The following is a 13,623-nucleotide window of genomic DNA, read 5'->3' as shown; positions in this document are numbered from 1 at the left end:
GTGTGACTGAGGTGCCCCTACTGGCTTGGGGACTCCTTGCTGGTCCATGGCTTCCTGCCCCTTGATGACTGCTCACCTATGCATGGAGACTGGGGAGCCTTTCCTTGAAACGTGCATGGCCTTGTTTCCAAGTCCTTGGCACCTTGTCTTATTTAAGTGTTGACCTGCTTGGCTGGCTTGGAGGACATGCTCAGACAGGTGGATGATGTAGGGACAGGAATGTACCCGGAGGGCAGGGCTGTCTCTTTCTGTTCACCATGACCATGGCTGTGCCTTGCACACGAAGGCATTGATTAATGTTTTTCAAGGGATTGTTTTGATGTAATGAAGGATGGTACCAGGACTAAGGATTATCTCCGTTTTGGCGTCTTACTCTCATTGGTAAAGCTTTTAATTTTGTCTACTGTTGTGTTTTTGACATAAAGATGTCATAGCATGAAAATAACAAAATAAGAAAGAGGAAGGGGAGGTTGCAGGTTCCATGCAAGGATTTCTGGATTGCATGGTGCATGGGTCCCCCGTCTGGAGGCCAACGTTGTTGAGTGCTCCCCAGGCTCCCATTTCCGTACCTGTGACCTCCTGAACTCTCACAGTTGCCCTGCGTGTGCTGCTACCCGCATTTTAAAGACTGGCAGATAGGTTACTAGCTACAGGAACTCACTGGTAAGTGATGGAGCTTGTACTTAGACCCAGACGTCTTGCCTCCGGGTGTTGTCCCCACACTGCTTCTGGAGTGCTCACGGCTTGGGGAGTCCATATGCAGGGCTCAGCCCCTGACTCAGCCCACACAGCCACACAGATGCCGAGTGTCAGGGTTCAACCAGCATGCTTTGAGGTGAGCTTACCGTGATTCTTAGGGTAGAAGCACATTACTCTCACCTCACAGATCACTGAACATGTACGGAGGCATTTTCTGCTTTCCTGCAGCCTCCTTATTCGTGTGTTTATAACTGACAGCTGCCCCTCTGTTCTGACTGTGGATGGGGGTCAGTGGGCCTGAGCTTGCAGTGTGGCTGATGGGTCTTAAGATGGAGAGGTGCTGGGTGTGGTTTTGGTAGAAACCTTTGGGAATTCACACTTGCCTGCTTAAATAGGTGTTCAGTGTTTTCAAGGAGAAAACAAGTTATATTTTTGTTTGCTTTGAGTTTCTATTAACACCTTCTTTGCTCTTCTAGATTGTAACAGTGATTTATAGAACCAACAGTAATCTATTACTCCTTAAAAAAAATACTAAAAAAGTCTATTTTTAATTTGAGTAAAGTGTTTATCAAAGAACATTGGAAAATCCCAGAGATGTGCAAGGAAGAAAGTTAAAATCCCTCATGATCTACCACCCAGGGCCACCACACTTACATGGGGTCTGGCCCTCCAGGTTTCCCATTATGTAGTCAGAACCATAGTACATGAATTGTTATATATAACCATATTTGCGTAAAATATGTGTAACTTTTTTCAGGCATAAATTAACTCTCTGCCCATAAAATCTTCAAATAGAACAGATAAAAGGAATTCCTCTCTCCTTCCCTCCCCAGCCACTGATTTCTTCTAGGGAGAACTCCTGCTAATAGTAATAATTCAGTATGAATTCTGCTGATGAGAATCATTAGCATAAGATTAGCCAGTCACTGTTTAATAGTGCAGTTGTGTATCCATAGAAATATGGGGCTTGTTTTGTCTTAAATGCAACTCTGTCCTAGTATACATACGGGTTTGCAACTTTTTTCATTTTATGTTAATTGAGATTAACTTAATTATTCTTGATGCCTGTCTAATATTGCATTTATATTTGTAAAAGCTTATGTAGTCAGTGTCTAGGTGGACTTTGTTCATACACTTTTAGGATCAGTGTTTCCTTGTATGTGTGTGTTTGTGCACATGCACACATCTTCCTCGGGTGGACAGACAAAAAGTGGGATGGATGCGTTGAAGATCAGGCATCCCACTTGAACCCCGTGGTTTCTGAGTCAGCCTCAAAAAGAGTGCACCTTAAGGGCACTCCTGACAAATGATGTGATTGTTCTGGTTCACCAAAAAGGCTTTAAAAGGCTTCCAAGCCTTTTTTCATTGGGCCATCAGTAGTCTTCAGCAAAGCTGGTGCTGATGGGATGTGGCAGGTGAACAACTGAGATTGTCCGGAAGAAGCCGGGAAGCTGGGATGCCAAAGCACACTGCCCGGGGACTCCCCGAGTGCCCTCAGGACCCCTGGGCCTCAGGCTGATCATGGGTGTTACACTGCTCACACACAAGTACCCAGGGCATTAGAATTGAAAACAAGCGTCCGTGTTCTCTGTCCGCCTAAGACACACCTCCATCCCTGGATAAAAGGTGCAGATTAGCTTACGATAGGCCATTCCTTGAAGGCTTGTCAGCTGTCTAGGTGCTTAGCAGGGCTGTGCTTACTGAGCCACCTCAGTCTTTGAGAAGCAAAGCCCTAATGTCTGCTGCTCTGGGCTGGGATGCTGGGACTTTGGGGTCAGTGTGGCAAATGAGCCCACACAGTAGAATCTGTTACCAGGTGGGTTAAGCTGAAGTCAGCAAGAGGGGCCCCATTTCTGAGCCGAGCAGCTAAAATAGTAATGACCAGCTGCAAGTAAGAGCAACTCTGAGGCCATTCTTCTGAGGAAACCAGCAGCTTCTAAATAAGTAATTTTCAGTGCTGGAAAAGATTACATACAATTTCAATGTAAATGGATTCCTCCAGTCAGCTTCCCAGAAGACTGACCCAGATTGCTCCCCTCTGGAATGTCAGGGTTCCCCCTCCATGTGTACTTGCCAGTTCTTCAGATTTTTGTTCTTTTAAAATTTGGCCAATTTGATGGGTGAAAAATGGAATTTCAGTGTTTTTGGTTGTCAGTGAAACAGGCCATGCATTACCTCCTAATATATTTTTCTGTTTTAACACCCTCTGTATGAAGTCGCTATGCAATGAGACAGAGTTGGCCCTGCTGCTCACAGGCTGGCGCCCAGGTTCATGTTTTCTGGCACAAGGTTCCAGTTCACAAATAGCTTACTACTTCACCCAGGCTGTTTGAAGGAAAGAGCTGTAACTTTATTTCTTTGAAATCACTCCACATCAGACTCCCCCCAGCTCAAGCTGGCTTCGGGCATGCGTTGTGTGCTCACAAAGTCTCCTGAGCTGGGAGGGTAAGCAGATGGGTCTTAGAAGTACTCTGGCAAAGCCTGCTTCCTCATTTGTCACTCCCTGAAGAAACCTTCTCAAGAATAAAAAACTTCCAGCGTCCGTGACTTGTAGAATGTCACCCTACCACTTCAGGCCAATAGGCAAAAAGCATTGTGCCTTCTGAAGCCCTGTGCACTACTAAGAGTAGCAGAGGACAACTAGGTATTTTTGGTCTAGATGTTCCATAATTTGATCTCTCCAAATGCTTGTGTCATTGTATCCTTTGTACCCTGATGCAAATGCTGGAGTAGTAGACCCCCTTAAAGTAGCTACAGGGTCCCCTGCCTAAAAATCCCTCCATAGGAAGGTGATAAGGTAAAACTCATGGGCCAGAGGTTGGGTAAGGCAGGGGCTATTTGACAATATCTAAATAGGGTAGTGCATGAACAACCGATGTTGGGGTAAGTGATCCCAAATTGGGTGTCTTATGGAAGGTTGAGGTGACGGACTTGGTGCTGTTGGTTCTCCCTGACTGTTTGCTTTGCTCTCTGCCTCTGTCTTGTCATGTGTCACTCTGGGAAGAGTGCCATTTGTCTCTTTCCAGGTTGTTGGCCCTGGTGTGCATAAAAAGTTGGTTCTATTTTGCCTGAAAAGAATAATTTGGCAAAGTGACAAACCAGGGGAGTAAACAGTGGCTTTGTGGGAAGAAATAACTGTGTTCACGGTTTTTTAATAGGCGGTGCCTCTTTCTGCATGAATAGGATTGTGTGGCTGGCCAAGTACACTTCGTCATCTTTTTCATCATTCTTAGTTCAACTTTTTCGAGTGGTTTTAATGAAGCTCAATTATGAATCAGAAAATTACAAATTGAAAAGTTATGAATCAAAAGATCGTGAATCAAAAAGCTGTAAGTCAAAGAGCCATGAGTCAAAAGGTATTTAAATAATGTTTTTCCTCCTTTTTCCACCAACTAATGCTTTTGAGGTGGAGAAAACACAGCTTTTTCCATCGTGGCTTCCTTCACGTCTCTCCTCTTGCAGCCTTAATGTGGCCTTTCTCGTGGTACTTTCTGTGGATCTCTATCTGTGAGGGGCCTTTATAAAGGTTTTAATATGTTCTGTATATAGTTCAGTCTTCTGAAAGTTGATCAGTATTTAATATTTTTTAGTCACTTTTAAAATAGAAAGTTAATGTACTCAACTTTTGATTCTTTTTAAAGCAAAAACAATTTATTTGTATAGCATTTAGAATGATGCTTCAAAAATGTGTTAAGCAGTCCTGTCTTTGTCCTGTGTTGGCTGGGTGTATTTAGCTAGGTGGGACTTTAAATTCTCTACCTAACCAAAGCCTTGTCACCTGTACTCACCTGCCTTGTACAAGCCATTGGCTGTCTCAAACGAGGTGGTCAGCCTCACATGTCTTCTGACCATGCTGACTTCATTAGTGGCCGAGAAGTACTGGAGTCGGGTGATGAGTTTTTCTAAGCCTCTTTTGCGTGTGTTGCAGCTCCTTCCAGTGACTATGGGCAAGTGAACGTGAGCCAGTCTCTCAGGGAGGACGGTCACGCCAGTGTGAGTGTGGACTCCCGTAAGTATGGCCTGCTTTGGGGTGGGCTCCCCGCAGGTCACAGCTTTAGGCCACTTGTAAGGCAGAAGAGTGCCTGTGAATGTGGTGGCCCTAGCTAATTAGAACGGGCTGGCAGGGCTCTTGCCCAAACCCTTAGTAGAGGTCACAGGTGCCTGGTTGCATTCACCTTGGGTTGGTTTGTTTCTTGTGGTATTTTTTGGCATAATTGAGTTACATAATTTTTTCAAACGGCCACTGTTGTCATAGTTCAGATTGAGGAGGTGGTTATGGCCATCTGCAGGGGATGACTGAGGGGGCCCCGGAGGGAGTGCAGCATTTCTTGGCCGGTTGTTTCCGGCTTTGTTTTCATCACTCTGCAGAGGGGGCCGGTTGTTCCGTGTCTGTTTTGGGATCCAGGCACTCATCAAAAACTAATGGGGGAACATTACTTAGGTTTGGCATATAGAGAATCTCTCTTGAAAAGCTTCTCTGTAAATGCATTTAGTATAAGCTGCATGAATGAAAAGTAGCTTATTTGAAATGAAATTAAAGTGTGGGAAGGGCTCGTCACCTTCCTGCATTAGAGTCTTACCTCAAGAGACTGCCTCGCCCTGTGTCCCGTGATGGGAGATCCCCACTGTTCTGGTGGTTGCTGTCTGTCCCAAGCCTTCCAACAAGAACGTTTACATAAAAAATTAGGTATTTTCCAATTTATACCTGGCAAAGGGGTGCCTTTTTTTAGGCAGCTTTTTTTTTTAAACTGAGGTTCGAGATCATAGTCTTTTAACTGTTAATTAATAAACATAAAGCAATAGTTTTTTTTTTAATCCCCTTAAAACTGTATTTCTTCACATATCAGTCATCTTGGAATTTTAACAGTTTCAGGAGTCAACACGTAAATGTAAGTGTGTAGCTCTCAGTAGTTATTCTTAAAATAGAATCCAAATTGATTCATAAGCAGCTCTCTGCCTTACGTAATGTGTGGTGTGTCTTACTGCCACCTATGGTACCACATCTGTGACTGCCTTTTCACTGGGCAGTACAGCCTTCAGGATGCTATTCCTCGTGGCACTTGAGCAATCACTGTGTCATCTAGAGCATGTTAACTGCCGGCATCTGGAGTTGTGTTTGCTTTAAAGTATTGCATTATCTTTCCCATAAACATTCTGTTGGCACTAAATGTACGTGTATAAAGTGGTCCCCTCCACACCCATGGATTTTATGATGGATAGCTGCGTTTCACATTTAAGTATCTACAGGCAGAAGAGAATGGAAATATTCGAACTTAGAGCAGGGTTTTCATAAGTTACTTTCAGTATCTTGCTTGGACTTAAAATCATTTTTTTGCTTGACAAGTTACTCTTGACTTATGATGAGTGTTGGCAATGTGCACACTAGGGAGCTGGTTGTGTGTACCTCTGTGACTCGGGTCCCAATGTATTTGCGTCCCCCGCACCCACCTCTCCCTCCACAGGTCACTCTGTGCGGATGCTGCGGAGGATTGGAGCTGCAGGGCGATTTGTGGTGGAGACGGTCTCGTCAGCTCTTTGGTTGGCCACAGTTGCTCCAGGTGGTTGTTTGGGTTTTCTGTGTTTGCATTCCCAAGCTTTTGGCAGTTAAGCACCTGCAATAAATGATTGACTTAACCAAGTGACAACATCATTTTAGGTTTACGTGCTTTGATCCTTCATGCAAATGTTTCATTTTTATTACTTAAGAAATGCTAACAAGTATGCTTCTGGTTGCATGACTATTGTTCCTCTGGTATATTGGGTTCGTGTAAGACAAGCTGCTTGATTTCACTATAGTCGAGAATGCATGCATTTGGCGTTTCTGCATTTATAATTGTCCTGTGGGTTAGCATTACATGTTGCATTGTGGCCTGTGTTTGAGTGTATGGATATTCCTGCCATGATGACTATGGTCTTAACACACTTCTTCCCTAACTTCACATTGATAGCCCTCAAAATTGATTAGGAAATATCTCTGTGCTTTTAGCTTGACTTTCACAACAACAGCCTATTTAGGAGTTTAGCTTTCCTAAAAACATTTCCTTAGAATGTTTGGTGTTTTCTCTTTTAGGGAAGGCAGCCTCTGGAATATACTGGTGGCTAGGGATTGGATGGTACCAGTTTGTTACTTTGGTTTCTTGGCTGAATGTGTTTCTTCTTATAAGGTAAGGAAACAGATACCAGAGTCAGCTTGATATTTAAAGAACTAATTTTGAGTTAATTGCAGGATATCATTTAATTTATTGTTTTATAATGACTTAGCTTGTATTTACACAGTTTTTGTAGTTTGGTATATTATGTTTTGCATTTACATTTCATTTTATACTTTGCAAAGTGCTTTCATATTCCTAGGTGATGTTTCATACCTCTCCTGTGAGGAAGGAAAGGCAGGTGTCATTTCTTAAAACAACAGTGTGCAGGGGTGAAGTGACAGCTGGAAGGGTGTGCAGCAGTGGGTGATGGAGGCCCCTGGTGTCCTCCCCTGGCACCTGGCATGGGCCATGAGCATCAACAGTGGTCACTTTTGATAGTTGGTGTGGGCCAGGAGACACCATCTACAGGCAGGCTCTTGTGTGGGTGTGGCTGCACCTTGTGGATAAACGAGTGACTGCATGTGCAGTACTGGGGACTCCATTTTAAAACAGCAGGGCGGTGTATAAAATTAGAGAGGTAAAACATGGTGAACCCCACCATTTGCTTTGTCAAGTCAAATGTTTTTCTTTTTATTCCAGGTGCCTTCGACCTATTTGCAAGTGTCTAATCCTGCTCTTTCCGCTGTTGCTTTTAGTAGGTAAGTAGTCTGACTTCCTTGCCTCAGATGGCAGGTGCTCCATGCCTGTGTGTGTGCTCCAGTGGAGAAATTGAACACTTACTGCGCCTTGGAGCAGCGCATGCCTGTCTGTGCAGTTGCTCTCCCTCCTTCCAGGGGCAGGTCTTTCCTTGTGGGGCTCAGCGGACGTGTCATTCCTGCCTGTGTCAAGCTGGACACACAGGAACAGAACACAGAGGGCAGATGACCCAGACACCATGCTCATGCCCGAGGCTTCTCACCCGGACCGGCCTCTGGAGGTAACTAGCTGAGAGCACTCCCACCTGGCGTTGAAAGTCTGTGCTTGCCAGTGAGTCTTGTGTTGTGAACAGGGCGGTGCAGTTGGGTGCCCTGTTTTAGAGGATATTTTTAATTGTCAAACAAGCAAGCCTTACAGCTCCTTAAATGTTCTGAAATACTTCAAATAATCCATATTTAAAGTATCTCATCATTCAGTGAATTCTAATTAAAAAATAATACTATTCATTACTTAGGAAAATGCAGGAAGTATAAAGAAGAAAATAAAACTGCACAGTGTGCTGCGTAAGGAACCCTAATGAGAAGCACTTCCTCTGCCCGAGCGTGTCCACTGCCCTACAGCCAGCAGTTTGCTGTGACATTCTGTGTTGCGCTTAAGGCTCTGTTGAACTCCTCATTTTCATGGCCATTGGAACTTCTTGCTGTTCTAGGGTGAGGAGGCTTTTGGCTGGCATTGGATGAGTGACGTAGAAAGACAGGTGACGTCTTTGTCTGGACAGTGTCACAGCCATGACAAGAAGCTGAGAGAACTGACAGTTTTGCTTCAGAAACTACAAGCCCAGGTGGACCAGATGGTCAATGGTGGAGGGGTGCTGTCCCTGGTTAGGAGTGTGGTGACACAGCACTTGCTGGAGACGCATGCCGGCGGGCTCCCAGGCTTCCAGGTAATGCCAGGCACTCCCGGGGTTTGTTTCCTTTTTGTGGGCAAAGGGTAGGATGGCTGCTGGAGGAGCAGGGGCATGGTGTTCCACTGTGGGAGCAGCACACGCCGAGGGGGCTTGGGCCTGTGGACCGTGGCAGCTCCCCAGGGCTGGTGCCCTGTTTGGGGCTGAGAGTACACCTGTGGCACTGCAGCTTGCATTTTAATCTGAAAGTGGATTGAACATAATTCAATGAAATTTTACAGGTACTGTCAGCTCTGATGTGATTTTTTGCATTTCCTATCAGCTCTGATTGGAAAAGTTCAAATCTGTGATAGAAAATACTTCAGAATTATGAAATAGCTAAGAGTAGCTGCTCTTCTATATGGGACCACAGGCCTATATATACATGTCTCCTCTGTCTAGAGTTTTCAAGGAAAGAATTGTCAGTCCATTTTTTGTACTACTGATGTTTATTTCTTAAGTTCTAAAATGGTTTGACTTACATTTTTTGAATTAAAATCTTTAAGTTCTGTTTTGCCCCTTATCTCAACAAAATGCGTCTTCCTGATGTTTCTTGTTTCAGTGAGGAGCCCACTGCCCACCCAGCTGTGTATGCCATGGTCCAAGAGTGACCCCTGGCTCCCTCCACCGTCCCTGGCTGGTGTCTCATCAGCCTCCAGCCTGGGGACCCCTAAGGACTCCCCATGGCCCCCCCACATAGCCTGGTCCCCCTGTGCTCCTGAGCAAGCCTAACTCCTCTTTCTGAAGCCCCCCACCAGGCCAGGCTTCTCTGCTGAGCCCCACCTGGACTTGGTCTCAGGTTGAATGCTGCTTCCCTGACCAGGCTGTGCTATGGTTCGGTGCTCCCACCACCTCACCCTCGGCCAGCGAGGGCCAGCATTCTCCAGTGCCCACAGACATTTCTTGTTTAACTCACTGCCCTCTGATGCCTGGTAGGGATCAGGGCCAGGGGAGTATGTGCCAATGGAATGATGTCCTGAAGTCCTGACTCTGACTTGCCTGGAGGCATGTCCATGGCCACCGCAGAGCCGGGGTGCTGAGGCTGTGGGTGTGGGCACGCCTTTTCCAGTGCCTCTGGGCCCACCAGGAACTCCACATCTGCCCAGAGGACTTGTGTCTTGCATTGTTGCTTGTTTGAAGTTCCTCAGCCACAAAGTTAAGATGTTTTCAGAGAGATCCAATTACCACAGTTATGGTTGTTCTGTTCCTGTTGACTACTTACCAGCTTTATAGGTGGAAAGGGTCACGAGAGGTAAATCTGAACCTTGCTATTTCTTCCCAGACAGGGCAGAACAATAGGAAGGGTGGGAGCTAGCCCATCGTGTAGGTGCCGGCTCAGAATGAGACAACAGCTGAAGTCCTCTAGGTGGCAGGACTGTGTCCCTGTGGGCAGGACATTTGTATGAGCATCGAATGACCAGGAAACATGTTGGTCTGAAAGCTTTTCGTAGTAGAAGCAGCCTGAGATGTTCTCACCTATGACAGGGATGATGAGCACAATGAAATCTTTTAAAAAAAGATAGTGGTGAGCTGCCAATTTTAGTTGAGGCTTACTTGCCCTGTCTTACAAAGAAAGTTAAAAAAAAAAATCAGTTTGCCTGGTGTCCTATAAACTAAATTCTTTGCAGCCTGGGTTCATCTTAAAATTAGGTTCTAAATTACATTAGCTTAGTACAGGGTTAGCCCACTCTTCTTATGCCACATTCCAGCATTGTCTATAAACAGGTATGATCACAATGGTGACCAGGATGCAGGACCGAATCCCACCTCCTCCTAAAGCAGCCACTCACTAGTGTTAAGCGTTCCAGTTAAATGATCTAGCCAGTCGGTCATCTTTCCCTTAGCTGCTAGCATGTAATTTATCTTAGGTGTCCACTTTGTCCCACAGAGTGTGCCACTAGTTGCATGTGGCTAAGGTAAACTTAATAAATTAAAACTAAATACTGTTTAGTTACTTAGCTACACTAGCTAACCTAAGGGCTCAGTGGCATGGGGCTGGTGGCCCTGTGTGGGATAGCTCAGATGCGGTTTGCATTATAGCAGAGTCTTGTTGGGCTGTGCAACTGGAGACGGTGAGGCTCCTGTCGCAAAGGCAGCACACAGCGGAGTTTTGTGGCTGACCTTCCTGCATAGAGCACCCGGGGGTCATCTTTCAGCTGGCCTTCATCCCTTTGCTCCAGTTCATCTTGTTTTTAATCTTGTATCTTATGTGAAGTTGTGGTTGTATTTTGGGGAATGAGAGGGGGCACGATTAGCAAGTGACGTTCCCATGATGAGGATTGGCCTCCACCATCCAGACACATGGGGCCTTTCTTGCTTGTCCAGCTTCCCACCTGCGTCATCACCCTTGGATTGGTAATTGGCCCCGATTCTTCAGGACCTTCCTGGGGAGCACATCTCATACTCTTTCCATAATTTTAGCCTTCTAAGGATTGCTGAAGAAATGGGTGGGAATACATTGAACTCATTGCTGCCCTCCCACAGTTAGCTGGTGGGGACAAGCTCCCTCAGCGGATGTTCTTGTGGCCCACGGCCCTCCTGAGCCAAAAGAGTACACTACTCAACTACCTAAGAGATTATTTTAATCACATGATAGACTGTGTTGCGAAGGATATGATCAGGTATTCTGGGAAAATAATTCTAATGGCTTACTCTTGACAAATGTTTGCATGTCGTGTATTTCATATGAATATGGGATGATTGGGAGGCAACAGGCTGCAGTGTACCTCTATTCAAGTTATCTTACCTTAAGCGCTGGGCACCTAATGAATATTGGTTGATTGAATAATAATAGATTTACTTTCTACTGAATAGATTTACTTTCTACTGGGTGGTTTTTCTGATAGGTATAGGACTTACTGATACTCTCATTTACAGGAAAAACTGTCTGACAGGTTTGTCTCTAAAGTTAGCCGTGAAGGGAAAGACCTAATTATGGATTACTCCCTCCAGGATGCTAAGCCAAGGTGCTGCCAAATAGTCTCTAATTTTTGGATATTCTGTATAGAAATAATGTGACCTAACTTCCATGCTTCTGTTACTTAACTTTTTTTTACCATTTGTTCATTCATTTTCCATTTAAGACTGACTATGTGACTCTCCACCAAGAACATGAGCTGCGCATCTCAAACTTGGAAGATATTCTTGGAAAACTAGCAGAAAAATCTGAGGTACTCACTCTTGACTTTTTAACTGCAGCCCCCACCCAAGTAACTTCCTTCCTACAAGAAATCAGCTGCAGCCAATGTGTTCTCATTCCTTAGCCTTGAAGGCACTTCTTTTAGGGTATTTGCTGCTGCCCATCATAAAGCTGAAAAAAATACTTCTGGCTCTTCCCATTTTCCCTTGGAGGTTTTCCCTAAAGTGTGTCTGGCTCATTGGTTTAGAGGTGCCTTCCAGGGGGAGGCCTGAGCCCAGGGGGCAGCTGGGATGCAGAGGCACATGGCTGGCTCTCCTGGTTCCAGAGGCCCCATTTCTCCTGGACATCACACAGCGTCCACCAAAGCAACATCTTAGGGGGAGAACGGTGGACCTGAGTCTTTTGATAGGCAAGATTAATTTTCTGGGGGAAAAGTCTGTTGTCAGATGTTGGTAAAGGCAGAGGATAAAGGCCAGATGTCTGCATGGTCAAAGCCACAGAGACTGGGGCATGCTCAGGCTCAGCTTCCATGTAGCATGAGTGCTATTAGATGCTATTAGAGTGGCTGGGCACATTAGGTGGCGTATGCTTGTTGAATTACACCAGCATTAGACATGGCACAGCGCTGGGGGATCTCAGGACTGGCTGACATGGCCCTGACCCTACCAGAACCAGGCAAGTCAGTTCATCAGGGAGATGTTTCCGTGGTGTTGAGGGAAGAGCAGGAGCTGGAGGGAAGTGAGTTGCTCTGCTGCACGTCGCTGTCATGTGGCACTGTGAGGCCCAGACCTCTGTTCAGCTCTAGTCTGAACAGATGCAATTATTTGAGATGGTATAGTCTGTCAGCTCCTTGTCTTTGAACAGACCGTGCTAGTAAGTCATATCTTCATCTGTAAGCTTGTCATTTCCTTTTCCTTGTCCTTCCACATTAAATTCTTCCCAGAGGTGGTGGCAGTGTTCTGCTTCTGGGTCTGGGTGCTTGTTATAGGAGCTGCTCATTTTGAAAATACATCAAGCTGTTCAGTATAATTTGCACCTCTCTGAATATAGGTTGTATGTCTTTTAAAAGTTTACTTTGAAAGATAAAATATACATCCCCCACCTGCCAGCCAATAGGCAGATCTGGACTCTGAATTAAAGGGGGAAAAAAATTCCATAGGCATATATTTTCATATATATGTATATAAATATGAATGTACTTAATCAAATATATGGTTTTATGAAAGTTAGTATACAGCTTGTATGTTTAAACTCAGTGTTTCTCATATGTTCTAGGCCATCCAGAAGGAATTAGAACAGATCAAGCTAAGAACAATTAGGTAGGATGATACATGTGAATTAACATTTTGCCTCTGTTTCTCTTCCGTTGCCTGCAGTGCAGCCGCCCCTAACATCACTGATGTGGGGATGCTGTCTGCACCTAGAGTACCTGGGCTTTGTGGGGGGAGGTGCTGTCAGCTGTCCCTTCTGGGAGGCCCTTGGGAGCCATCTGGGGACAGATTGAGGTGTGAGAGGCTTGTTACTATCTGCCCTGTCTGTGCAGAGCCCCAAAGACAGTGTTGCACCTGCCTGGACCCCAACACTCAGGACTGGGTGTGCTTGGAGGGCCGCCCTCAGGGTGCAGATGAGATGCCCTGTGAGACCTCGTGTCATGGTGTCGGGTGGGCTCCACACCAGGATCTCTGCTGGCACTCTTGGCATCAGAGCTCAGCCTTTGTCCCCCACCCCCATTCCCCAGAAGCAGAAGCAGCCTGTTGCCTTCTGGGACAGCCCTTTTGTATTGGGCAGTTCTCAGCAAGGCTCCTAGCCTTCTCCACCCGGAAGCTGTGGCCTTGTGCCTCCTCTGAGCGTTTCTTTGCCATCAAAGCAGCCCTTATCCCTCAGCAGTTTGCTGGTCTGTCTTTCTCCTCATCGCCAGGTTGCTTTCCTTCCGCCCTTTTATCAGCTTCCCTAAAAGTGTGGAGTTTCTCTCAAAAAAGCTGGTGATTTTTTTTCCCACCCTGCCCTTGACCCATCCCCTCTACAGGCTACATGACAGGTGACTTTTTTAGCCC

At 45.6% G+C, this 13,623-nt stretch overlaps 1 protein-coding gene across 8 annotated transcripts in view; it reads left to right on the top strand.

The window, feature by feature from the left end:
- The window catches only part of SUN1 (Sad1 and UNC84 domain containing 1), a 66,418-nt gene that overhangs the window by 41,190 nt on the left and 11,605 nt on the right, over positions 1 to 13,623 (top strand). For 3 of the 8 annotated variants that reach the window (XM_036932890.2, XM_036932892.2, XM_057487487.1), the window contains exons 7-15: positions 3,858 to 4,055; positions 4,628 to 4,708; positions 6,162 to 6,257; positions 6,770 to 6,863; positions 7,431 to 7,489; positions 7,625 to 7,767; positions 8,197 to 8,430; positions 11,514 to 11,600; positions 12,845 to 12,888. In XM_036932890.2, coding sequence (XP_036788785.2) covers positions 3,858 to 4,055; positions 4,628 to 4,708; positions 6,162 to 6,257; positions 6,770 to 6,863; positions 7,431 to 7,489; positions 7,625 to 7,767; positions 8,197 to 8,430; positions 11,514 to 11,600; positions 12,845 to 12,888 — 1,036 coding nt within the window. The remainder of the gene's footprint in view (positions 1 to 3,857; positions 4,056 to 4,627; positions 4,709 to 6,161; positions 6,258 to 6,769; positions 6,864 to 7,430; positions 7,490 to 7,624; positions 7,768 to 8,196; positions 8,431 to 11,513; positions 11,601 to 12,844; positions 12,889 to 13,623) is intronic. The other 5 variants (XM_057487488.1, XM_057487492.1, XM_057487491.1 and 2 more) reach the window with 5 other exon arrangements.

The sequence above is a fragment of the Manis pentadactyla genome, chromosome 10, assembly GCF_030020395.1.
Source record: "Manis pentadactyla isolate mManPen7 chromosome 10, mManPen7.hap1, whole genome shotgun sequence".
Taxonomy (NCBI): domain Eukaryota; kingdom Metazoa; phylum Chordata; class Mammalia; order Pholidota; family Manidae; genus Manis; species Manis pentadactyla.
The sequence above is the reverse complement of the archived record's forward strand: the minus strand, read 5'-3'. Positions and strand labels throughout refer to the sequence as shown.